At 42.1% G+C, this 27,716-nt stretch overlaps 1 protein-coding gene across 3 annotated transcripts in view; it reads left to right on the top strand.

Annotated features, from left to right (window-relative positions):
- The window catches only part of CCSER1 (coiled-coil serine rich protein 1), a 691,921-nt gene extending 677,364 nt beyond the window's left edge, over positions 1 to 14,557 (top strand). For 2 of the 3 annotated variants that reach the window (XM_083756443.1, XM_083756445.1), the window contains one exon: positions 11,234 to 14,557. In XM_083756443.1, the coding sequence (XP_083612569.1) occupies positions 11,234 to 11,719 (486 nt within the window). In that variant the 3' untranslated portion in view covers positions 11,720 to 14,557. The remainder of the gene's footprint in view (positions 1 to 11,233) is intronic. The other variant, XM_083756444.1, reaches the window with a different exon arrangement.
- The last annotated feature ends 13,159 nt before the right edge of the window (positions 14,558 to 27,716 follow it).

The raw sequence follows: 27,716 nt of genomic DNA, 5'->3' as shown, positions 1-27,716 counted from the left end.
AGGCAATAAAACAGAATAAAATGCTCCCACCCACCGAAACTCCCATCCAAATAAATTGATGTCAGTATGAAATGTTCATTACTAATGTGATGCTAAATGAACAGACTATTTTTTTTTACCAGACAGGTGAGGGTACACCATGGAAATAAGAGCAATGCAAACAAAAATATGAGGAAATTATTATGAACTCCTTTACCAGTCTTCCCACTCAATGAAGGAAGTCAGGTGTGGAACCAATAGGGGTTGCGGTTGGGGGAGAGGCTGGCACATGCTGCCCCATGTTCCCTCCACACTCACCCACTCCCATTTCTTAATGCCTGGACAAAGCCTCTCTCTTTCTCAAGATAAGGATTTTCTTCATAGGGGAGGTGCAGGGACTGGCAAGTTGGATGGTGAAATGGAAGGAAAGATGTAGGAGATAAGAGACTCACCTGGGAGAGGCTAATCCTGGTGAGTCTAGCATGATGAAGGGTTGGCTGGTTTTGCGTGTTCAGACCCAGAGACCTCCCCCCTAAATAAAGACACACTTGATTCAAATTTTAGTTTTGGTTTTTGGCAGAAGTTAGGCCACAACTTTATTGATTACAAAAGGTGAATCGTTGTATAGGCTCTGGTTCGACTAGCTCCCTTCACCCTTGCAGGCAGCGCTGACCCAGGGCTCCAGGGTAGGTCAGCCAAGGGTGAACACCTGGGTAGACGAAAAGCCGGGATGGGAACAGACTATGTTCACCACCCAGATGCCCCCCGGGACTCAGGCATGGGCACAACGCCCCCCTCAGGGGTTGACCAAACCATTTGAGGCCCTGGATTCCTTACCCTTCACATAGGGATGGCGAGAGCGTTTTCCCATCCCTATCACCTGAAGTGCCTATCCGCAACTTTACAAGTTGTGACGATTTGCTACGCAGCAAGCGAAACCCAAATGGCAACAGCCAATCAGCCAAGTGGGGGAAATTCCTGCCGTGCCCCTGCCCCAATGACAGAACACCCACCATGGCATAGCAAGGTCAATCACAAAATGCCCTAAAAGTAGGGAGAGGTTGGCGGGTGTTCCGAATGCACAAGCTGAAAGAGGAGCTCTGGATCTCGTGCATGAGTATATATAGGTCCCTTGATCTGTTTGGACTGCGCCCCATTGGCCAGATTGAACCCAACATCGAGGGACCTACCAATCGGGTGTTGTGGCTGTCGAATCTTACCCACCCACAACACAGGAGGTTGGTTTCCAGGTCTCACCGCAACACGTGCCCTCTTTAAGGGAAGACACGATTTAGCATGTCAGTGGCTGGGGCCTAGTGAGCAGAATGTGGAGCCAACTGAAGTAAAATCCTAACTGTCTGCTGTATAACTTCCTCTTCCCCGATATCTCATTATAATGTCTGGCAGAATGTGACTGACCTTTAACAATAGGGCCATGACTGTGACCTCATAATGTAGGTGTCTCTCAAATATAATTTCAGGATTTCAGGTTATGTTTTCATCAGGTACATTCTACTCTCAGTGCACCCCCTCTTGCTTTCTGGTGAAAATATATTCAGAGATTTAAATGCAGTTAGGTTTAAAGCTTAATGGATATTATAAGGTAAATTGAAAAGAATATTCTATCCAAGATTTGAGGACATTGACTTATTAATAAGACTTTGTAATGAGACAGCTTTGCACTACTTTCTGATTCTACCAGCTGTCTGACTTGGGCGCCTGACATACATTTTGCTAAATCCAGTATTAAAGCTTCAAAACTGTGTTCTTCCATTTCCAAATGAAAGGTGTTAAATGGAGGTTATTTTTCAATTAAGCCATTTCTCTTACAGAGAAATGTATGACTGGGAGACAGACCAGTAAAATCTCTCTCTCTTTTAAGGGACATCCTTACAATGGCCAGAGCCTGTAGAAAGCAGAATCGAACTCCCTGCTTGTCAGCTGATGAGCAATCTAAATTCAGTCTTGATTCATCTCTGCTTACCCACAGACACCTAATGATGTCAGGTGTGCAGCAGATGGGCATTATCTGGGTGAAGGCAGATTGGGGCAGCATGTCTGGTCCTACCACACTGGGTGCTCAGCCTGGGTGCTGCTGCAGGGAACTGCAACTATAACATAGTGAACTGAGCGGAACAGAATGCAAGCGGTGGGGATTTTCGCCTCGCACAGTGCGCTGCTGAAATTTGAAAAACCAAAGTCTGCGTCTGATTTGGGGGAAATGGCCTTGTAGGCAAAATGGAGAGGCAGAGCAGGTTAAATGTGCCCCACAGGCAGAGGCTCCCCACCCCTGTCCTACGAGGTGGTGTCAACTGAGATTATAATATTTTGTATTGCTAGCTGGCATTTCCACAAATCACTGAAGATGCATGTCCAATGGATTTTGATGACTAGAAGTAGTAATGGGGTTGATTTTTGAATGGGGGGGGGAGGGTGTGGAAATGAATGTTTCTGATTTGGAATCCTCAAGCCCTTGGCCTTAGTTTTCACCTCTTCCCTTACCACTCAGATATACTCGGCACCAGCAGTGATGGAACAGTTGGAAAGGGCCTTCCATTGTGCTAGATGCTACTGCAGAAGCATCTTAGGGACCATGATCCCTGGGAATATTTGATGTTAGTCATACTCAGGAAAGACCCACTGAAAGTAATTTTGATGACCAACTTTGGTCCATTCGTGTCAGTTGGTCTATTCAGAGTACAACTTTCTCAAGTACAACCAATTGTTATTTTGGTGGGTGGGTGGGTGGGTGGGTGTCTTGGCTGCTGATTAATCATTGATATCTGAAAGAAGGCAAGTCATAGTACCAGTATTATTATTTTGACATTAGATGAGTGTACATATTTTATGCCAATATGCAGGAGGGATGTCCATGCCTTATACCAATTCAGACTGCTGGCCTTTCTGTCTCAGCATTCTCCACACTGACTTGGCAGTGGCTTTCCAGAGTTTCCAGATAGGAGCTTTTTCCAGCCCTACATGGGGATTGACAACTGCTTCCTTAAGAACCTTTCCCCAACAGATGCCAAAAAAAACTAAAGTACTTGCATGCTAAAATAAGTTTTCACATTCAACATGTAAATCTGATTTTTTTAAAAAATTAAAATATTGTTGTCAGAGCTGCCCTAGGTCCCAGCTCACAAAGGACCAACGCCAGTTCTTATTATATACAAAAGTCTTTATTGAAATTCAGTTTTGATCTCTAGACCGCTGAAGCTCTGTCTGAATCTCCTCCCCCCAGACACCAGTTTAAGACTCTAGCCCTGCTCCACCTCTTCCTCTGCTCTTTCCTCCTCTGGGTCCGCCTGTCTGCTGGGGTCTTGTCCTTTCTGGACTCTTCTGACGCTGACTCCCCTGAGTCTTCCCCCTGCCTCCGGCGGGCTTTAGGACCTGGTTCCCAATCCGGGTTTTCTGCTGTGCCGCGCGCCTGTACATTTGAACTTGGCGCCCGCGCCCACCCGGCAACCTTCCTCCTGACCGTTACACTGCTCCTGTCACTGCTTCCCCCTTCGGGGGGGCTAGCTGGGCCTGACCTCCCCTCCGTTCCCTCACTCTCCAACAGAGGCGTGGTCAGCCCTGACTCATCTTCTCTCCCCGCCGGAGGAGATGCTGGCCCTGATGCATGGGACTCTTCCCCCCCACTACGCTCTGGTGGGGGAGCTGGCCCTGATCTCTCGCTGCTGCTTTGGGAGTCCCCGCTGGCCCCTTGCTTCTGGTGCGTCCCCCCTGGGACCCCCCTTGCCCTGGCCATCGGCGCCCCCTTCTGGGAATCTTCTGATTCGCTGGAGAAGCTCATGGAATCTCTCGGGCCACTGTCATACTCCCCTACGCTGCCCTCCGATTCTTCCCCTTCGCTCTCTATTTCCTCTCTCCCCTGTGCCTCTGCTCCTGAGCTCCTGACAATTGTGTTCAAAATTTCGGTTGTGAATTGGGAAATTTCAGTAAATTTAAAATATTTTTGAATATTTCTTCCAGTTCTGGTTTCATTTTTGTCTAAATAGCCTAACTCTATTAGGCTCATTGTAAGTCATCGTGAGATAGCTTTAGTCCAGTAATAGGAATTCTGAAACCTTGCTTTAGCTTGGGAAATTCATGTTACTTGGTTAAACTTTGCTCATAAAGCATTTGCCGGAGGATGATTAAATGGCCAGATTGTTTTCATTCTTTCTTCAGGGATGTCTTGCTCTCAGTCATTTTGTCATAAAAATTAAGAGCCAAATCAATTAAAAGATAATTAGGGGGTGTTATTTTCCCCTTTCTTGTCATAAGCATACAACTTGCCCTTTTTGTAGGTCTTCTGATTTTACGGTTGTGGAATTGAACATTTGAGCTGAGGGATAGTTCCACTCATTAACATGACAGCTAATGAACAGGTCTTTGCTAGCGTATTCCTTTATCTGGATCCCAACAGTTGTTCTCTGTCTGGGATGAGAAGCGTGAACATCGGCAGTCCATCAAACCATGTTTAGAAGGGAGAAGGGGGAGAAGGATGTTTTATTTAAAAACACACACCAAAAAAACCCACTATACTATGCAGGGGTGAGTATTTCGAGCAGATCTGTTTCTTCTAACCCCCCTTTTTTTCAATACTCATTTCCAAAGCTTTCCAAAGCTCATTCTTTGAACTGTTACTAGGAATTTGATTTTGGGGATACAGTCCTTGAAAGTAGGTTAATAATATCATATGAATAAGTGCATTTGGTTATTATCATTTTCTTGAAGTGCTTTTAAATTATAATGGCAAAAACAAAGGGCATGATCCACCTTATTTTTAGGTCATTATTGATCTTGTTAATCTCACATAAAGGAGACTTAAAAAGGTAAAGGTACCCCTGCCCGTATGGGCCAGTTGTGTCCAACTCTAGGGTTGCGTGCTCATCTCGCTCAAGAGGCCGTGAGCCAGCGCTGTCCGAAGACACTTCCGGGTCACGTGGGCAACGTGACGAAGGTGCAGCTGGCGAGCCAGCACCAGCGCAGCACACGGAAACGCCGTTTACCTTCCAGCTATAAAGCGGTACCTATTTATCTACTTGCACTTAAGGGTGCTTTCAAACTGCTAGGTGGGCAGGAGCTGGGACCGAACGACGGGAGCTCATCCCGCCGCGGGGATTCGAAACCGCCGACCATGCGATCAGCAAGTCCTAGGCACTGAGGTTTTACCCACAGCGCCACCTGCGTCCCATAAAGGAGACTTACAACTGCTTTAACTTTGGGTGGGTTACACTCATACCCATACATATGGGGCTGAGTCAATTGTTTAAGACCACCTACAAATGTCCAGCTGAGATGCTTAAATCCAGAGTGTAGCTCTTAATGCGGCTTGGTTAGGAGGGAACATCTGAAGATGCCGTCTACTAAGTCAGAACATTTGCACATGTCCTTTGGATGTTTGTACATGTACAAGCATTTGTTCATATAGCCTCTGTCTCGGGCAAAATGTCTTTCCCAGGTAGTTGTGGTCTACTATCTGTTGATACCAGGGACATGCCCAGGGACTTTCTGCATGCAGAAGCACTCACCCTCCCGCTTAAATGTGATGCAATGCAAGGAGGTCAAATTGATAAGCAGGGCATTAGAGTTTGTGTCAGTGATGATGATATCAATGAGTTACGTTGGGCTATTTTTGAGAAAAGTGGCAGAACTGAGCATCACTCTCACAACATTCTGATCATTCCTCTGACTGCTGGTGGATTTTGTAAAAAATATTATTACTGCTTCTCTTGCGTGCCTTTTAAATCCTAGTGCAAGACATAAAAATATTCTAATCTATCTTTGAATGCTGGGATCCGACAGAGTTTGGGGATTTGCAGTGTGACGAGTTATGAGAAAGTTAATTTGAAATGTGATGACAAATAGCAGCAATAACATCCCACAAAATTTCCCCATTTGCTTCAAACGGTGAAAATAGTAGGAAAGATCTCCAGGTGCCTCGAAGAAGTCAACGTATATTAGTGAAAATACAAATAGCAGCACATTTTTAAGAGGAAATATATTAGAGCTTTCAGCGTTAATCCTTTAAAGTCCTTGTTGTTTCTCTTGGTATTTGTTAGAGTAGAACCAGGGGACCTTTGAACCGGTTGCATGAGACCTGCTTACCTAGGAGAGGTTCCTGGGCACCTGGGGCCATGTGTAGATGACCAGACTATAATGGGCAGTGATTGAGACCCATATTACCAGCTCCTACTGGTACGGATGAATTTTCTGCATGGTTGCTTGGACAAAACTGACTCCATGTGCCAAAATACCTATACTTGCATATAGTGACCATAAAAATGCATATATCTGTGAGATTTTCATATACAAATGCATTATGTAAGGCAGAATCACATTCAGAGCTGTGTTATGTATTAGATTTCAAGCCAACTCAAAAGGCATGGGAACTACCATAGAGTAAGTAACTCATGTGTGCTCTAACCTACTAGTCTGCAATTCTAGTGGGTCCAAGGTGGGTTGCCGCAGAAGCACTACCACCATGCAAATATACAATAAAAGATTAAGAAATGGCTCTCCCAATGTGTTAAGTGGGTCCTGGGGCTGAAATACTATTCCTGTAACCCACTTTGTGCCATCTCCTGGCACACTTCCAGTGCTTCACCATATGTGATTTTGATGTACTGTGGGTTTTTTACCAAGCATGGAGGGTACTGATGGAAGGCAGTGTTAGCTGATCAATAGGAGCAGAATTCAGGTGGTTGTAAAAAATGCAGTGACGGTATAGGTGCATCCTAAAATCAATAAAGAAGAGTGGTTCTTAATAAACTAAAATGAAGAACCATTACCCACTCCAGCTAAATTACATTCTGTGTTGGATCGTTCACAGCACTGGGAGCTGGTGAGCATAAAAACAAGATGGTGCAGAAATCAAGCAGTTGACATAGTAACAGATGGAATGTAGACCAAGGAGCTGATTTTACTGATTGGTAAATTAGAACAGCAGTTACATAAACTGCCAGGGCCACAAAAGCTGCTTGAAATCATTTAAGTATGGGAAAGTGTTGAATGGTTTCAGTTTTGTCTCCCTTCTTGGAAACATGTTAGATGCTTTCCTAAGTGGCATGCTTTTCTGGCGATTTTTCAGATTCAAGAAGTTAAGTCAAAATGCATGAACTTGGAAAGGTATGATTGAATGTACTTTGGTGCTTCTTTGGGGGAACCTTATGTGGGTCACATGCCAGTGGTTGGCAGAGTTAGAGGCAGCAATGGGTGACACAATAAATGTTTTACCTTTGTATAGTAGACTAGTTTCTACAGACTCTCTGTATCCCCCATCTAGACAAGCAAGAGGCATTATCAGAGCGCAAGGCTACATTCCAGCCAGGCAAAAGCACTCAGGGTGAGAGGCAGGGCCAGTGGTGTGTGTGTTTTCCCTGGGAGAGTAGAGGGAGAACTCCATGGTCCAGACAGACTGACCTGGAAGACTTTGTCCCCTGTGCTGAGGTTTCCCCAGTCCTGTTCTGCATATTAAGCATTAGGCTTAATGTCTTAAGGAAGAAAAGGAGATAGCAGTAAAGGGAAAATCACAATAACCATTTAAAAATGTAGAGTTCCCAACATCATTTTAGGCATGATTTTAGTTTCTCACAGGATAAGATCCAGAGTCCCCAGGAGTGGAACTCTGATCATGGGGTACTCCTGCTTGAAAGAAGCCATTTGTGCTGGTTCTTCTTCCTGCCTGCAGACCCCCCAAAGTTGCTCCATAGGCTTAAGGCTTATGTTGGAGGTGGTATGGGAGGCTGCAGGGAGAGCTCTCAGGACTTCCTCCAGCAGTATTGCTTTTCAGCCTTTTGGCTAAGATGAAGTGTAGGACTTTCTCCAGCAGAAGCTTCTGCTGGATCTCAGTCCCTTCTGCACATGAAAAGAGCCCTTCATTTTGCAGAAAGAAAATTGTAAATAACACAAAACAGTTGAAAGGAGTTCACTTCTGAAGACCACTCTGGGGTGAGGACTGAAATTGTCTGCTACTCTTCCAAAATGTTAACAATAAAAGATAGACAATTTTCCTGCACTACACAGTTGTCTTCTGGGATTTTTTCCTGGAAGCTTATTGCAAATGTTTGATCCATTTTGTTGTCATCAACATGTTATCTCAACCAGCAGGACCTGTCTATTGCAGTACTTTTCATTTTCTTTTGACGTGGTTGTCCCCATTTGCCGCCTCTTGCACCTTTGCTGCTGCTCATACATTTGTGGTAATGTTTGCAAAAGCAAAAAAGAGGCACTGCACCATTACGGCTCCCAAGTGGGTCATCTCCCTGGGATTCAAGTGCCCCCCTGCTGGTCTTCTCATAGAGCAGGCTTATTTTACAGTATGTGTGGTAGAACACTTCTTGGTATGGCATATTTCCACACACCCTTTACACATATCTATCCCCCTAGGTTAATTCCAGTGAGGTGCAGAATATGCCAATTTACATGGAGAAAATAGCTGGAGTAGAGATAAGATTAGCTAGCATTTATTCACATTCAACAGGATAGTAGGCCCATCCAGTTGTCAGGAACAGGTCAGCAATAAAACACCTGGTGTCAGTGAAGTTAACTCATTATTCAAAGACGGCAAAACAGCTCAGGCCTCAATGAGGCAGTTGCAAGGACTGAAGGTCCCTGCCGTCCTACCTCTCTCTAAGACTCCTCCCCCAGCAACCTGTGGCTCCTTTGCCTTGTCTCTCTTTGCTCCTCCCTTTTCATTCCTCTTTGTGTTTTGGGAGTCTGGGGGTGGGTGGGAGAGAGACTCCCTGGCTTCTTCAGCAGTCTGATTCTCATCTGCCTCTTGGCCCCCCTCTTCTCCAGCCTCTGCTTCTGCCTCGTGATTCTGGATTGCTCTCTGCCCCAGCCTTTTCCTACTCACTAAACCCTGTTGCTTCATTAGCTTCTGTTCCCTCTGACCACTCATCATCGTCCCACCACCAATCTCCTGGCTCTGAGTCTGCTTCCTTGGGGTTTATCCAGCTGGTGCCTCCCACTTCTCCCCTGCATCCAGCCAGTTCATGACACCACTAGACTAATTGAAACTTGTTTTTTCCTCCCCTTGAAATTGCTCAGCTTTTTCTGACAGTGAGCATCTTCAAAATAAGTCTTAATTTTTTATGTTATGCAAAATATATCAAGGCTTGAAAGGGCTGGTATGGGGAAGGGCTATTGTTCAGTGACAGAGCACATGCTTTGCTTCTGGAAGGTCCAAAGTTCAATCCCTGACATCTCCAGGTAAGACTGGAGAAAATTCCTGTCTGAAATCCTGGAGAGCTACTGCCAGTCATTTTAGACCAGCCTTCTCTAGGCCTGTGACCACCACTTGTTTCAGGCTGCAACTCCCATCATCTCCCATCCAGGGTGATCAATTGATAATGGGTGTAGTTCAACATATCTTTAGGGCACCAAGTTGGGGAATGGTGTTGTGGTTAATATAGAGCTAGATGGTCCAATGGCCTGACTTGGCACGAGGAATATTTCCTATGCGCTTGGATGAACATTCTTGATAGCTTTACCAAATTGCACCAAAAATGTCTACTGCAGCTCCTTAGAAGTGACTGCTCCACTAAAACATACCCAGCTCTGCAATGAGTGTGTGCCCTTCACTTGCCCAGTGCTTCCAAAATAAATAGCTGTTAATAAAAGCTAAGAAACAATAGAAGTAGAAAACTTACAAAGCATGCAGCTTTGGGGAACTCTGAACTTCAAGCACCGCAGATCAAAGCAGCTTTTGTGGCTTCCTTAGATTTAGTTTCAAGTGGCCGTATCTGAGTTCTTAAAAGAAGCAGAAATGAACACGTCAAAAGACATCCACTGTGCCGGTTTGCACTGAATCTAGGCTAATATTAGTTGGGTTTTTGAAGTATATGTAAATGCCAGATTGAAGTAGCAAACAAATTGGGAAAGGATAGAACAAACGTCTAATTATAGTGCCTAATAACTTAAAGGACAGAGTACAATGGACTCCTGTTACAGCTAGTTCTCACACATGAACCGGAGCTTTAAAATGGTAACGTTACTCTAGCTACTGAAAGGAGACAAACTGAAATGTGCTAATTGCGGTGCGAGTTATGACATACCTTTTAAAGAACTCCCTTGAAAGTTTGCATGGTCTGCATCTGGGGAACGAAGCATATTTAGGCTTCTCTCTGTCACTTCTTTTTTCTCTCAGCCTTTCATGCATGCATAGTTTAAGAGATTAGCATGAATAGATTTTCGAGTTGCGTGTATGAGAACCTGACATTGTTCATTGTGCTGTGTCTTTACAACAGAAGAGAAGCTTTGCTGGTTGAATTTTACCTTTCAGCAGATGAGTTTTCCTTTCTAAAAGGAAGGTTTTTAATGTGTCTTCTCTTGGGGGAGAAACATAATTGCAGGGACGGGATGGAGATTGCATCCTGGTGCTTCTTTATAATTTAATATGGGTCAGCTTTGTGTGCAAGTGAGGGTTTTCCCTGGAGAACATGGTTGGGACTCTGATCTCAGCTTTGGACCTGTTTTATGTTACAAGGAGGAGGGAGGGCTCCCACTTCACCATGGCTCGATTTTACTCCTGTTCAAGAATTTATCAGAGTGATAATCATGCCATCATGAGGGTAGGATGACTGCTGAGAGTACTTTTTCTAATAATGTCACTAATACCTGGGGGAAGTGCAACATTGGTGTGAGAAGTAGCCTGACCTACCTAATTACTTTCCTTAGAAATTCCATATAGGAAGCTGCCTTATAGCAAGTGAGATTTTTTTTTGTCACTGAGCCTGTATTATTTCTGTGACACAAACTTTGGGAAGAGGCATAGCTCAGTGGAAGAGCATCTGTTTTGCATGCTGAACGTACCATGTTAAATCCTCTAGGGGGAACTGGTAGAGCATCCATTTGAAATGTTGCAGTGCCACTGCCAGTCAGTGTAGACAATGCTGAGTTAGATGGACCAACAGTCTGATTCAGCATAAGGCAGTTTCCTGTGCTCCTAAGACTTACCCAAAAGGTCCCCTGGGTCTAAGAGGGAGATATTTCACATGTTACCTGATGTTATAGCATGCTCTCTACCACTGAACTATCACAGTGACTGCAAAAAGTCCTCCATCCTTTGCTTAGTATTCCTAAGGATTTCTGACAGCTTTTGATATTTGTCTCTGTCTAAATAAGCCATCGGTGAAAATGCCTAGTCTGTTGCAAAGCTGCAGACATTACAGGGAACATTTTGCATCCTCCAAGCTGCCTTGCTGTTAATACGTTCTGTTACTAATATTTCATCTCCTCCCTTTTTCTGTTTTCTTTGCCCCAGGCTACATATCTAAACAAAATGGTGAGCCAAACTCTCAACACAAAGGACAGAAAGTCAGCACATACACCCACCGAGGACCATTTTAGATATTTGCCGGGCAACCAAGTAACCTCCCACAAAAGCAAAAGCTGCCAGCTGCCAAGTGTGTGCCTCAGCAGCCTCCTGAAAGAAAAAGAAATCGTGGAGGTTCTCAAGCACACAAGAGAGACTTATGAAGCCCTGACTTCAGAGGTTAGCCAGAACGGCTTAGAAGGAGAAGCGCAAAGTGGCTTGAAGCTGACAGCCAAGGCCGAGAATCTCCCTGCTTTTCCCGGGACTCCAAAAGATCAATCTCCTGTCCCTCGGCAACATTCCACTTTCATAGGGAGGCTGGGACAGCCTCCCAGAGGACCAATCTCCTTACACATGTACAGCAGGAAAAACGTTTTTCTTCACCACACCCTTCACACATCTGAGCTTCAGACTTTGGGCCAGCAAGATGGGTAAACGGAGTTGGCACGTATTTATTGAAGACAGAGTCCTACATCTGGCTTAAGGGGCCATGATGCTAATTTAAAACTGACTTTTTAAGTTCTCATCAGCTGCTACCTACATACTGTTTTGAAATTAACTATTGTTGTCTATGAAATCTAGGTGATCCCTGTAAAGTAAGGACTGGGAGTGGGGAGGTGGGAGGCAGGGTGGGGGCGGGGGAGGCTAGCATGACTTAAATGAGTAGTTGAATGTCTTGCGGAATTCACCCGAGTGTGAAATCCTGGATTTAAGGAAGTTGGTGACAAAAGCTCTACTGGCTTCATAGTGAATGGATGGGACCATCTCGATGGAACGTCCAAAAGACGCCCAACGTTTGTGTGTGTGTGTGTTTCCCTACCGTCAATCACTTGCATACCTAAGATTTTTGAAAGCTATGTCAAATATAACATTCTGTTCTTTTAATAATGTTACTGTGAAAGTAGATGTGAGGATTGAATAGAGAATTTAGTAAAAGGGAAGAAAAAGAAACTTCCCCAGTGGTACAAATTCCATCGAGGAGGTTTCAACAGTCTGGTTGGTTGTATTTTGGTTTCATTATGTACAGTGAAGCTTTTCTCACTCATCATCAGACACAGCCTGGTTGCCCTTTCCATCTTGGGCAAGAAGCATAACAGTTTATTGGGATACTTGAATGAGGTGATGAGCCTCCTCCCCACACTTAGAAACCTTTTGAAAAAACCTAATGCAGCTGGTGGAAAGTGTGACAGAATGTCCCCATCCTTTGCACAGCTTATTCCCTTACATGAGATGCAGCAGTGGCTGCCTACTAGAATGGTTTTAAAAGAGGATTAGACAAAGTAAAGCAAGGTTATCAATGGCTGCTAGTCATGTTGGCTGTGATCTCTTTCCACTGTTGGAAAGAGGGTTGCTGGGAATCACAAGAACGGAGATTCCTATAGCACTCAGGTCTTGCTTGTGGAAATTACTTTACCAGGGTGATGAGTGGATTTCCCACACCACACAATGTGTGTCCAAGTGGAAGCTGACCACTTTGTCATGGAGAATGCCATATGCCATGGTGGTGAGTAATATACAATGTCAGTCATACTCAAAGCAGTCCCATTGAAATCAATGGACAAGTACATACATTTCAGTGGGAAAATTCTGAGTGTGGCTTAGTTGGATATCACTCATTCAGGGATTGATATAATATCTGCAGTGGGATACTACTTCAGTATTTGAGGCCAAGTTCTAGAGTTAGTTTGCCAGGCTTTTTCAGTACCTCTTTAGTTATACTTGTTTTGCTAAATCAGTATGTCAGTAAATAGAAACAGGGGTATTGGATGCCATCAAATTTAAGAAAACAGTGGATTTCGAAAGCTGCATTTACCATTGATAAACCAAAATGCCAAAGGTGGCAATAAGGAATGTTAAGCTTTGTTGAAAACATTGCATTAGATTCTCACACCAACTATTCTATATTCTGTGTTGAGAAGCAGGTGTGCATATTCAGATCCCCTTGCGTATTTTGACTTGTGAGCAAAAAAGCATTACATGGAATTTAAAAACACACACACACATCTAGAACCCTGTTTTCCCGCTGACATGACCTGTGCTGCATTGGATCGTTCTTTGTACCTTTTAACCATGGGTCAGAATATTCAGTTTTGTCAACTCCTGTCACCACTCCTGTCACCAAATGGGATCCAGTTCATCCTTTCACCAACACCACTCCTTAGCAGGGTGCTAATAAACCTGCTCCCGTTGAGTATGTTTCTTGTATATTTTGTGTGGAGCCCCTTATACACCACAATTCTATTCATGTGTTTGGGTGAATGTGTGGGGGCTTAAAGGGATGTAGGAAAGCGCGCACACATCCGCTCCCTCCATGGCTCTGCACATGCTGGCTCATCTTCTGAACTTTGTATATTGTGCATGAAGTGGCAAAGGGAGATTCTAACAGTGTTTAGCTAACTGTGCTTGGAGGTTTCCTTGCCACCAGGACCCTTCATTATTCAGTATGCTTAGTATCAGAACACAGGAAGATCTGCAGTAGAGTCAGCAAGAGTTGGGCCACTGGGAGCGGACCATGTACTCATACCTGCTTCCCACTTTAAGTGTGCATGCATTCACTCCAAATACATGAACAGAGCATCATGTGCATATCCTCAGTCTGGGGATCTAGAAATTGGGATCAATGAGCTTTGATATACCAACGCAACTTAAGAGCTCAAACTGGAAACATTTGCTGGAATCAAGAATCATATGAACAGATTGGCAAGATGTTTCTAATTGTAAAAAGCAAATTTTATGAAATGAAACAATATGAATAATGCTGAAATTAATGTTCCAAGGCTACGCCTTGGAATGAGTCCCATACAAAAAAAAGCGACGCTTAGACTAAGTCTGTGTAGGATCGGTGTGAGAATATTGAAAATACTTGATGACAATTCAAGTTACATACTGTTTTATCAACTTGATGCGAGACGTTCATTGTAGAAAAATCTGGCAATTGCTGTGCAGCAGAATAATTTAAATAAGTATTGATAAACTTCTTCTTACATAATGTACCAGTATTTCTCTTGGTCACATTGTGGCTACAATTGATAAATACAACTCTGTTGTATTTACAAGGATGCAAGTCCCATTTTATTGAATGGAGGTTATTCCCCTAGTAAGTGTATGTGGGACTGCTGCTTTTGGACTGCCAGCTTACTAGGATTGAATGCCACTGAACATCTTGAGAATAATGTCTGAGTTATATGCATTAAAATGGCGCTGTGAGAATATGAACGCCCTTTGGGTTTACAGAGATGAGATGAAAGAATGGTTCAAATATTAGAAGAAAAAGCATTCCATCTTGATCAGATGGTGTGTTATTGTGTGGTTACCACATGTTCACTTGAGAGTATTTTGGAGTATTGGAGTCAGAGTGGTGTAGTGCTTAGAGTGTTGAACCTGGACCAAGAAGAAGAGGAGTTTGGATTTGATATCCCGCTTTATCACTACCCGAAGGAGTCTCAAAGTGGCTAACATTCTCCTTTCCTTTCCTCCCCACCCACAACAAACACTCTGTGAGGTGAGTGGGGCTGAGAGACTTCAGAGAAGTGTGACTAGCCCAAGGTCAGCCAGCAGCTGCATGTGGAGGAGCAGAGACGTGAACCCGGTTCACCAGATTACAAGTCTACCACTCTTAACCACTACACCACACTGGCTGTGTGGTGCCAGAATTAGGACCTCTACTTGTATGAAACTCACTTACTAGCCTTGGGTCAGTCATGCATTCTCAGCCAATGCAACCTTTGCAGGGTTGCTGTGGGATAAATTGTGGCATTCGTTATAAACAAATAACACATTCTACAAAATAGAGCACTGCAAAAATGCAAATGCAGTTTAAGCAGACAAAGCGATTATGATTTAGATTCACCCATCTAGATCAGAAAGGGTGGCCTGATCCATACCTGTAATCACAATCCCACTTTGCTCCACAAGGCAGCATAAAAATCAGTGAAGTGTATTTTTAAAGCATGCTATCAATGGCATGATTTCAGTGTTCAGTTTCATGTTTTCCTCTTCTGTTAATGAAACAAGTAGACTGAAAAATATATTGGCCTACTGTTCATTACGGATTTCAGTCTCAGCTGTGGTAAGAGTTGCCCTATTTCAATTCTGCCCATTTTTTTTGATTATCATTCCATAATCAAAGCAATTCTTTCCAGGATTCAAATGCACTATTCTACAAAAATAAAAAATAAAGCTGCATCTTCCATTTTATACATATATAATGCTTGTTTATTTCTCGGCTAGGCACTGTTTGGATTATGTTTTGTAAGCGGGAGGGGGGATAACTGTCTAAAGCTATGAAAAGGAAATTTCAAAATGCTACTATTTTCTTGACGGGATTTTTTTTTAAGCTAAAAATTATTGGTGAACAATTAAAGCAAGGGATAGCTGCTAGGCTTTTATCCACTTGTAGCTGTTTTGTATCAATATTTTTAGCATTGTTATAGGACTTCTTGTAATACAAACAGGCTGTTTTCCCTCCCACAAGGGTGGCAGCTGTGTACAGTGTAACGGTACCTAAAAAGCAAAGGTGCTTTTGCAACATCCTTTTGTGTATATTGTAACTCATAAGACAACCTTGTGGAGGCATTCTTTCAATGAATGGATTCCTTTGTACTGAAATCTCTAGTTTTCTAAGACAGTTCTCTGTATAAAAATGATTTATACATCTTTCCAAGGCTGTACATATCCAACCTTCTGACATCACGCAAGGGAAAAGGACTTCTTATTTTTTGGCAGATATGTCTCTCTCTCTCTTTTTTCTTTTTTTGAAATATGTCTATAAAACAAAAGCTTAAGTCTTGTAAAACCTTTAAGGCAAATTGCTTCTTCCAGAGCTGCTATCAACGAGTGTGACTTCCAGATCACAATGGCAATGTAATTGAGATTTTAAGGAGAAGGGAATCCTTCAGGGAGAGAGAAATGGGTTTCATTTCAGTCAAACACCCTGCATTTTCCCCCTTTCTAAAAGCAAGAAAAGGTCCGGTGCAGATTCTAAACAATCTTTATAAATTAGAAGAGCCGTTTTTATAGAAGTATATCACCATAATAATAATAATAATAATAATAATAATAATAATAATAAAAGTTATTCAGTAAACTATGGTGCTACCAGTAACTTATGCTATGTTATAATGGCTTCTAGGGCAGCATACATCCTTACTAGAAAAGTGAAAGTTTATCCTGACCATATCCGACTGAGAAGACCTTAGTCATGACCTACTTACATCCCACTGAGTGACTTCTGCTAGAGCCTGCCCACTGAAGTATATGTGTAAGCAGAGAGTCAAAAATAGTTCATTCATATTTAGCTTGCCAAGCAGTGCACTGGCGTACAGGTGCCTTTATTCTAGCTACTACAACTAGGATATGCATAGCAATGGATAGATCAAGCTAGGTCCTTTTCATGTCATGTCAGCTTTGCTCAGTCATCAATTGCTTCGGTCCTCATTTGCTATGCAAAAGAAAGCACACACAAAAACCCACACACACAAACCCTGCATGCAAATTGTACAATTAGTATGCAGTTACAGATAGGTAGCCGTGTTGGTCTGCCATAGTCAAAACAAAAAAATTCCTTCCAGTAATTAGTATGCACTTTCCCTGATTCTTCACCTGCAGGAAAAACGATGGACAGATCATAATAGGCTATGTATCCGCCAAAGGTAGGCCTCTTTTTTCAGCATTCGCAATGAGCAACTGTTTCCCAGGTTTCAAGCCCATTAAACATCACTTTCCAAGAATTCCAGATAATGTTTCCAAAGCAAAAAATAAAATAAGACATGTTGTTCTTAGGTGATGTACAAGCCTCATATGATCTCGTTTATTTCAACCCATCTATCTTTCCTGAAAAGCCTTCTGCCTAATTCCCCAGTCTACCTCCAGAAAATGAAACCAAGTTTCAGTATGCAATACTGCATATACTCGTATTCATTTCTTATTACCTTTAGGATTCCCTTTTCTCACCTGCTCTGTTGCCTTCCTCTACTGTCAAAATAAAGAGACTGTAAGCTCCTTGAGGGCAGGGACTATTTTTTATTTTATTTTTGCTTATGTTACCCTGTGAAGTGCAATGTAGATTGATGGTTGTGCATAAATATTAAATGATGCTAATGTGGAGCCACTGAGGGGGACTGATTGTTTCAAAGTTTGTTCAAGCATCACCTGCAGTTTCATACATAGAGCAAGAAAATAGATTTATACCAGGGTCAGACTATTTTTGTCCACTATTGTCTTTTCTAGGGGTGCAGAGGCCCCTTACAATGTTCCTGGATTACAGTACCCATCATCACTGACCATTGGCCCTGCTGACAGAGTTGGAGTCCCACAAACATCTGCGAGGACACAGGTTTTCCCAGCCCCTGTTTATTCAGAATTGCCATGGCGCTCCAAAATCTCAAACAGAGCTCTTTTTCATCATGTTATACCTACTCCTTTTAACTGGGAAATGCTAAGGACTTACTCAGAGACAATCTGAATGCAAGGCATGTGCTTTACCACTCACCAATGCTCCCAGCCACCCAGGGAAGGTTATAGATAAAAAAAGAATCCCGTGTGGCCTAATTGCATGAGCCATCTTGCAGATAAATTCTTAGACTGAAGTATAATGGCAGCTTTGACATCACAGCATCATGACCTGCCACCTCACACTGAGCGCTGCAGCTCATAATTGGACAGATGATTTCTTAATTATTACACACATTGGGTGGATGAGTGTTTAACTATCATGGCTGGCACTTTAGAGCTCACAAAGTCTCCCCACCATCACTGTGGTGGCATGTGTACCATGGAAGGTCTCCAGCCCGGCAAAGAGCCTAAGAGACGTTTGCCATTCAGATTTAGACTTCCCTGATGGAAAATTGGATTTCATGTAGGGTACCAGGCAACAGCAGAGACCCACCAGACATTATAGCAGCATTTCCTATTATATAAACTAAACATACTAATTGATTTGGACAGCTTCATAATGTGATTGTTTTACCCTATGAGGATTTAAAATGGCTTGGTCACCACCACCCTTCACAATCTTCCTTTCTAATAGTAATAAAAAATGGCTTGGGTGATGTTTTGCTGCACAGGTGCAACAACACATGTCTCCATCACAGTTTCTCCTCAGTAAAGGTAAAAGTAAAGGACCCCTGGATGATTGAGTCTAGTCAAAGGCGACTATGGGGTTGTAGCGCTCATCTCGCTTTCAGGCCAAGGGAGCCTGCGTTTGTCCACAGACAGCTTTCCAGGTCATGTGGCCAGCATGACTAAACCGCTTCTGGCACAACAGAACACTGTGACAGAAGCCAGAGTGCACAGAAACGCCGTACCTTCCCACAACAGTGGTACCTATTTATCTGCTTGCACTGATGTGCTTTTGAAGTGCTAGGTTGGCAGGAGCTGGGACAGAGCAATGGGAGCTCACTCTGTTGCAGGAATTTGAACCACCAACCTTCCAATCAACAAGCCCAAGAGGCCCAGTGGTTTAGCCCACAGCACCACCCATGTCCTCAGTACATTAGCCTCAGCACTAGATGCCATTTTGCTTTTGTCTTCTGCAGCTGACTATATGATTGGGCCCTTCAGAAGGTCTTTTAAAGATCCCCCCCCCAAAAAAAATCTGTCAATATGTACAAAAAAGGAGGCAGAAAGAGCTGGTGGGCAATGAATATACAGCCCCCCCTTACCCTTGTCTTGCTAAATTGTCAGGTTTTGTTTTCCACTCCGTTTCCTTAAATAATCCCCTACACTTTCTTTTCATGCTTATTATTCTATTATAATAGCGCTATACCTTGACACAGTTTTCCCCATCCTCTTACCCAAAATATTCTTCAGGTTGCAAATTAAAAAAAAGGAAGAATAAATACAAGTGGGTAACTACTGACATTTCCAGTGTCATTAAACCAAGAAACAAGACAAAACATTGAGCTCGAAATAAGTGAGCAACAGATGTTTTGCAGAAGCCTGATGGAAGGGATAAGAATGACAGATTGGTAGTTTGTTCTCCCTTCTGACGGTAGCAGCACAGCATTGTTCTCAGTCATATGCAATCAAGCGGAGCTTATGAGACATCATGTTCTAGTAAATTAAAAGAAGCAAAAGAATGCTATGACTTAAGGTGGGCGGTTATCTGTAATAGGGGTGCATGAGCAATTTGTTGTCACCCAACCTTACTCCTATCTGGGAGCAAGAAAAGCGATCTTCAAATGGACACTAATGATAATTTAGCTTTAAGGTGGGAAGGGAGTTACTACAGCCAGAGCTGTAGTATTAATCTTCTCTCCCTACTGAATCTGGTGTTTTTGCAAAGTTTCCTTCAGGAACCAACTCGCTGAGAACAGGATTACCTTTTCACTTTATTTGAGATCAAAGCATCCGAGGATAGAGTACATTGGATAAAGGGAAGTTGCATTGGGGGAGAGAATTAGAATCCTCTCCACCAGACCCTTTCTTTGACTTAATTTATTCATATTAAATTTGTATCCTGCCCTTCCTCCTAAAGGAGCCCAGGGTGGCAAGCTTCAAAGTCAAAGCTGTACAATTATAAACAATCAAAAAAAATATTTAACTCATTTTGAAAACAATTTTAAACCATCTTTAAACTATAGATCCTTAGAATGTCTCAAAACATGTAAAAGCAATCACATACCCAGTTCCTACTTTCAAGGTTGCCACGGCCATCAAATGCCTGGGTAAAACAGAAATGTCTAAATCTCTCCTGGGAGTCAGTAGCGAGGAAAACAGACACACTTCACCAGGGGCGGCATTCCACAAATGGAGAGCCATCACTGAGAAGGCCCTGTCACAGGTCAATGACAAACAGGCGGCAGCCAGAGGCAGCACCTCCGAATGTGTTGATCTGTGAAATAAAAATTCATGTCTTGCATCATCTTTAGTTGAGACCTCAAGCCACATATTCTTCCCACCCTCCTGGTTGTGCAATGCAGGTTAGTAAAAAGCTCTATCCTTTGCCATGCCCTCTTCCTGTTTCCTTTTCACCTCTGCTTTACTCTGTAGAAATCTTACTGTGGAGTATCTCTGGTGCAATTGTAGCACTGGTGGGCACTGTAATAGCTGCTAAACCAAAAGAAATCTGAGAACAAGAATCGCCCTGGTGGATTAGGCAAAAGGCCTATCTAGTTCAGTCATGTTCTCACATGACATAGGCCAATCACATACCTAGGTGAAACTCAGAAGCAACAGCATTCTCTCCCCCCCCCCCCCCGCTGTGTTTTCCTGAAACTTGCATTCAGAAACATACAGCCTCCAATTGTGGGTAAAAAAAGATGAAGGTAAAGGACATGTGTCTCTATCACAGTTTCTCCTCAGTAAAGGTAAAAGTATTGAACCCCTGGATGGTTAATTCCAGTCAAAGGCAACTGTGGGGTTGTGGCGCTCATCTTGCTTTCATTTTTTTTTAAAAAAAATTTATTAAGAGTTTTTTAATACAATAAACAGAGAAAAACAGCATAAACAAAAAACAAGCAAAAAAGAAAACAAGCATAAAATTTAGCATCGTGTAATAACCAACTTTTCTTCATTTTTGGGCTTCCTCGCGTCTCTCGCTCCTACTTTCCAAATTTATAAAATTTTGATCAGCAATTTATCTCCTTATTTCCGTTCTTATTGTACACATTTCCAATGTTTTGTCCCTAACTTTGAATATTTTTATCTAGATCTTAAATATCTAATTTTACCATAATCTTTATTCAAAATTTATTTTTCTCATAAACTTCACTCAATCTCATAGTCTTTTCATTGAACTTTATGGTGCCCTATTATTTTCAAATCCCTCATCCTTCTTAACACTCGTATAATTTACAGTGTTTTTGTAGATAGTCCTTGAATTTCTTCCAATCCTCTTCCACTGCTTCCTCTCCCAGGTCTCGAATTCTGCCAGTCATTTCTGCTAGCTCCATGTAGTCCATCAGTTGCATCTGCCATTCTTCCAGCGTGGGCAAATCTTGAGTTTTCCAGTATTTAGCGACAAGTATCCTTGCTGCTGTTGTTGCATACATAAAAAATGTTCGATCATTCTTTAACACCCTCTGGCCAACAATGCCCAAAAGGAAGGCCTCTGGTTTCTTAGAAAAGGTATACTTAAATACCTTTTTCAGCTCATTATATATCATTTCCCAGAAGGCCTTAACCTTGGGGCAAGTCCACCAGAGGTGAAAGAACGTTCCTTCAGTTTCCTTACATTTCCAACACTTATTGTCTGACAGGTGATATATTTTTGCAAGCTTGACTGGGGTCATGTACCACCTATATAACATTTTCATAATGTTTTCTTTCAAGGCATTACATGCCGTAAACTTCATACCGGTGGTCCATAACTTTTCCCAGTCAGCAAACATGATATTATACCCAATGTCCTGTGCCCACTTTATCATAGCTGATTTAACCATTTCATCCTGTGTATTCCACCTCAGCAACAAGTTATACATTCTTGAAAGTACCTTAATCTTAGGTTCTAACAATTCTGTTTCCAGTTTCGATTTTTCCACCTGGAATCCTAACTTTTTATCCAATTTAAAAGCCTCTTTAATCTGAGCGTAATGTAACCAGTCTCGCACTTTATCTTTTAATTTCTCCAAACTCTGCAATCTCCAATTATCTCCATCTCTTTCTAATATTTCCCAGTATTTCGGCCATTCAACCTCCATATTGGGTCTTTTCACAGCCTTAGCTTCCATAGGTGATAGCCACCTTGGGGTCTTATTTTCTAATAAGTCTTTATACTTTATCCAGACATTAAACACTGCTTTCCTTATAATATGGTTCTTGAAATTCTTATGAATCTTAACCTTGTCATACCACAAATATGCATGCCAACCAAAAGCATTGTTAAATCCTTCCAAGTCTAACACATCAGTGTTTTCAAGAAGCAGCCAGTCTTTCAGCCAGCAAAAAGCTGCTGATTCATAGTACAACCTTAAGTCTGGCAGGGCAAACCCCCCTCTTTCTTTAGCATCAGTTAATATTTTAAACTTAATTCTGGGCTTTTTGCCCTGCCAGACAAATTTAGAGATATCTCTTTGCCACCTCCCGAAACACTCCATTTTATCCACAATCTGTAAAGTCTGAAAAAGAAACAGCATCCTTGGCAATACATTCATTTTTATAGCAGCAATTCGGTCCAACAAGGAAAGTTTCAGTCTTGACCAACTTTCCAGATCTCTCTTAATTTCTGACCAGCACTTTTCATAATTGTCCTTAAATAAACTCAGATTTTTTGCTGTTATGTTCACCCCTAGATATTTTACTTTCTTAACCACGTTTAACTCTGTCTCCTTCTGAAACCTTTCTGACTCTAAAACTGTCAAATTTTTCTCCAGTACCTTGGTTTTTTGCTTGTTTAATTTAAAACCCGCCACCCGACCAAAGTCTTGAATTAATTGTAATGCCCTTTTCGTACTAGATTCTGGCTCCTGTAGGGTCAAAACTAGGTCATCTGCAAAAGCCTTAAGTTTATATTGTTTCGCTCCAACCTGGGCGCTCATCTTGCTTTCAGTCCAAGGGAACCAGTATTTGTCCACAGACAGCTTTCTGGGTCATGTGGCCAGTATGACTAAACCGCTTCTGACACAATGGGACACTGTTATGGAAACCAGAGTGCATGAAAACGCTGTTTACCTTTCTGCCGCAGTGGTACCTGTTTATCTACTTGCACTGGCGTGCTTTTGAACTGCTAGGTTGGCAGAAGCTGAGACAGAGCAACAGGAGCTCATCCTGTCACAGGGATTCAAACTGCCGACCTTCTGATCGGCAAGCCCAAGAGGCTCAGTGGTTTAGACCACAGTACCACCTGTGAATGTAGCTATCTACGGGCTCATGCACACCTTTGTCCCATGATTTCTAGGCAAGGGTCCAATAGGTTCTTCTTTTGTCCCATGACTTTCCATGGGAAAACACACAATTTGCCGCTGAAATGGAACCTACACCAGTTGGGTTTTCTGCGGGTTGATGTTTGTTCCAATTTAGCAGTAAGCCACAGGTTTTCCTGGGGAAAGTAGTGGGACAAAAGAGAAACCTCCCGAACCTGTGCCTAGAAATCACAGGACTAATGGAACTAATTGCAGGACAAAGGGAAGTGTCCTCTGGGTAGCTAATAGCCACCGATTCCTTACCTTCCATGAAACACACAGCACAATCCTATACATGTGTACCCAGAATACAGTCCCATTGAGTTCACTGAGACTAATGAATTTATTATGGCAAAAAAATTAAAAAAATGGCACAAACATTTATGGACTGGACTTTGTCAGATGAATTATGTGTTAACCCCGTTTTGTTAAAAGCATTTTCTGCCTGCCAGAGTTCTACCTCCTGAACTACTGAAAAAGCAGTGCCTTTCTTTGCATCTGATCACGTTAAACTTTCATACAGGGTACATATAAACAGATAACAGTGATATATGGGTGTTCTGTGTGGTCACTTGGGTATATTATACAACATTTTAAAGGAGGGGAGCGGAAGGTCAAACAGATTTCTTAAGCTACATCACAGAATGGTGTGAACAGTATAGGTTCTTTTGAACACTTTGACAACATTACTTCATAATTATTTTCTTTAGAGATTTCTGAAATAAAAGATTTAAGGGTTTTCCAACATGTTTCATTAGGACCACTTCTATAGAAGTTATCTGTGGACTGCAGTGTTGCTGTTTTTGAAAAAACAGCAAGCATCTAAAGTACAGTAACGTAAAGATAAATTGCTTAAAATTGGCTACCCGAAATGATTTTACTTTTTAAAAATGGTTTTGCTTTTCTTGATTAACATCACACATGCCATACCAGTCATGTAAAACTATGCCTGGATTCTCAGGAAAGTGTGCACAGGATTGGAGCCCTAACTTATCAGCACGGCATGTCTTTGTCCTCTCATTCCATTTTAAAACATTATAGTTCTTAGCTGAATGCTATACAAAAATTAGGAGCTGCTCATTCTATTGACTTTTAGATAGCATGTTCCTGCATGGTCTATTCAGTTCTGCAGTGGGCTAATACTCAGCCAGACTGTTTTCATTTTCAGCATGGCTGTTCTATTGATTTAACTGCGTTTGAGCACTACACACAGCAATGGACTCTCAACTTACTGCTCAGGGGTAGCCAGAAATCTAAGACCTTCAGGATAATACTCTGCAAATACACAATGAAAATATATGACTTTTTGAGAACTCTGAAGTACACTAAGGATTTGAATTGCTAGACAATGACCCACTTTAGATATATAATGCTAGATAATTCTAGTTGTGGTTATTCCACAGACTGAGAAACAAGGATGTGACAGAGCATACAGAAAGTGCAGCCTTGTCCTTCAACCTTACATGATTGCAGTTCTGTTAGGGGACAATACCCAGACAGGACTATTCAGGGTTTGGTTTTTTGTAAACCTCTTTGAATTCCCCCCCTACAATCAAGTAGTATATAGATTTCATGAAATAAACAAATGACTATGGCACAGATAGTGCAAATTGCCCAGAGATGGAAAGAAAATAAAGTCCCTTCCAGTGAAGAATGGAAGATTACATTGATGGATTGTGCCAAAATGGCAAAAATGACCAGAGGAATCAGAAATCAGGAAGGCAGGAATTTCAGTAAGGAATGGGGAATTTTTTTGTAATTTATCTTAAAATCCATTGTAAACAGCTAAAATGTTAGTAGGATTGGAATAACACTTGTAGTTTAAAGGTGATTTTTGGACATAATGGAAATGTAAAAGATGTGGATTATCATAAAAGATGCAGGAGGAAATGATTAACAAGAGGACCCACAAAGGGGAGGAGGGAATTCCAGGAGATTCTTTGGAATCTTGTCTATATGTTGTATGCTGGATATGTGATTCTAAAACTTTAATCTGAAGACCAAATAAATAAATTTATAAAAAAGATGAAGTGCAAATTGCTTAAGGACTCATGGCAGAGGTGCGACTTTAATCAAAGACCAAAGGCCAACATTGCATTTTATAAGGTCTTGAGACCCACCAAAATTTAAGAGGTTCTCAAAGATAGCCTTGGTCTTATGCATCATTCATTCTACTTCTCTCCTTCCTGTTTGACACAAGCTGCTCTTCATTATGTAGTTGTGCATGGATGCTTAAATAGGATGAGCTGTCTCAAATGGGTATCTTGTACCCATCTGCAGAAAACTGTAGTAGGGATACACAAATCCATCAACTTCAGTTTCGATTTTTTAAAATAATATTTAGTTCAGTTCTCCACCTTAGTTTATTGTTGTTTTTTAAGTCCATACATAAATTCATTGACACTCTGGTGTGCATTGCTCCTTGTAACTTTTTTAATGCAATTTTGCTTAATATTGACTTTCTTTTTGAATGCCACATCATACTATTTTCCCAGCCACATGTATTTAATGCCCCATCCCCCTAATACACCCATCTTGATACATATTAACTGGCTGGAGAACTGCATCACAAAGTTCTGAGAAGCGCAAATTTCAAAGGATAGCTGTGTTTAGGTCTGTAAAAGAATCCAATACTCCCTCAAAATTATGAATGGGTCAAATCTTGAACAGAGTGTACTATTGATGTATGAAGTGAAACTAAAGTTGACTTTCAGACGTCTTCCTGATCTCTGAATTGTTGCATCCTAACATTATCAGTATAAGTTTTGCCCTTTTACATCTGTTTTAAAACCAAAATTTAAAATAAAAAATGCAAAAAGAAGGGAAAGGCCTTGTAGTAACTGATATGCTATATGACTTGATTGTTTAAGATGCCGTGACTTAAAATATGGACAGTAAAACTAGAGAAGTTAAAATCAGTGGAAGTTTTAACACTGACTTTAGATGGTCATAGGTTGCATGAAGCAACTTCACTCTGGTTGTTCTATGAAGGAATGGGAGCTCGTGTGTATGCAGAGTTCCATGGACAGCAATGGCTCTCCATTCACTTCAGTGGAAAAGCACCTTCTGCGTGTAAGCGTACCTGCCCCCTCTGGTGAAGAGAATGGGAACAGCCACTTGTATAGAAGTTCCAAGAGCACAGAAAGGGGTCTGGCCTGGAACAATTGTTCGTAAAAAAAATGGCCGAGCAGCACCATAATGAGTTCTTCTTCCGCATCTGAAGAAACAGAATTAAATGAGTTGTTTTAAACTTTTAGTGAAATGATAAAACTCTAATCATGGATTTCTTTCCCTGGCATTATTTTATGGATCATTTAGTTATTATTATTATTAACAGTTGGCATGAACTTGTAAGTAAATGATTTTCTGTCAATTATAGTCTATTCATGGTAGGTTTGAGGGGAGAAAACAAAGATGCTATTTCTGGATGTTCAAAAACAAAGTTTCTGTTATGATAATACTTGATTGTCAAGCAGAACTCTGGCATTCATGTATTAAAGGGTGGTTGTTGTCATTTTTCTGTTCTAAATGGGTTTTATTTAGTTATTTTTTCTTTTATCTCAAAATGAAAACTGTTTAATAAAAATTCTGTACTACTTTTGTTTTGCTCTCCTTTCTCTCTTTCAAATAATTGTGATTGCAGAAGCCTAGAGTCAACGAACTGAGATCAGAGGCCTTGTGTGATGTTTGGTTTTAACTTTCAGCAATAATTAATGAAGGAAAATGAACAAGGGACACCATAGATGATCCCAAAGTCGGCCACTCCAAATGAGGCTGTCCAGCCAGTTGCCCCCCAGACACAGAAATTCATGAAACATCATAGATAGAACATACAAAAGAATCATCAACAGCACAAATCTTATCCATGTCTACTCAGGAGTCCCACTGAGTTCAATGGGGCTCGGTTCTAGGCAAGCGGGAATAGGATTACATCCTAAGTATAATCAACGTGATAGGGACGCAGGTGGCGCTGTGGGTTAAAGCCTCAGCGCCTAGGACTTGCCGATCGAAAGGTCGGCGGTTCGAATCCCTGCGGCGTGGTGCGCTCCCGCTGCTCGGTCCCAGCGCCTGCCAACCTAGCAGTTCGAAAGCACCCTCGGGTGCAAGTAGATAAATAGGGACCGCTTTCTAGCGGGAAGGTAAACGGTGTTTCCGTGTGCAGCTCTGGCTCGCCAGAGCAGCGATGTCACGCTGGCCACGTGACCCGGAAGTGTCTCCGGACAGCGCTGGCCCCTGGCCTCTTAAGTGAGATGGGCGCACAACCCCAGAGTCTGTCAAGACTGGCCCGTACGGGCAGGGGTACCTTTACCTTTTTTTTATAATCAACGTGATACCTCTCTCTCTTTGAAATGGCCCTTAATTACTCACAACTGAATGTGTTATCTGACTCCATTTGAAATACTTGTGCCTGCGATGATAACAGGCATATGAACGTTCTATGCAAGAACTTTACACATAGAGAAGGAAAACTCTGATCCTAAACCTCCAGCGCCTTGTGGCTATATTCATCCATGAGAAAGGCTTTGGGAGTAAAAGCTGAGGGGGAAAAATGTGCCCGCTGCCTTGTAGGACATCTTTGGAAGAAGGTAAGG

Source organism: Podarcis gaigeae (assembly GCF_964106915.1).
Source record: "Podarcis gaigeae genome assembly, chromosome: 9".
Classification (NCBI taxonomy): Eukaryota; Metazoa; Chordata; class Lepidosauria; order Squamata; family Lacertidae; genus Podarcis; species Podarcis gaigeae.
Note: the sequence above shows the minus strand (reverse complement) of the source record. Positions and strands in the feature narration are given on the sequence as shown.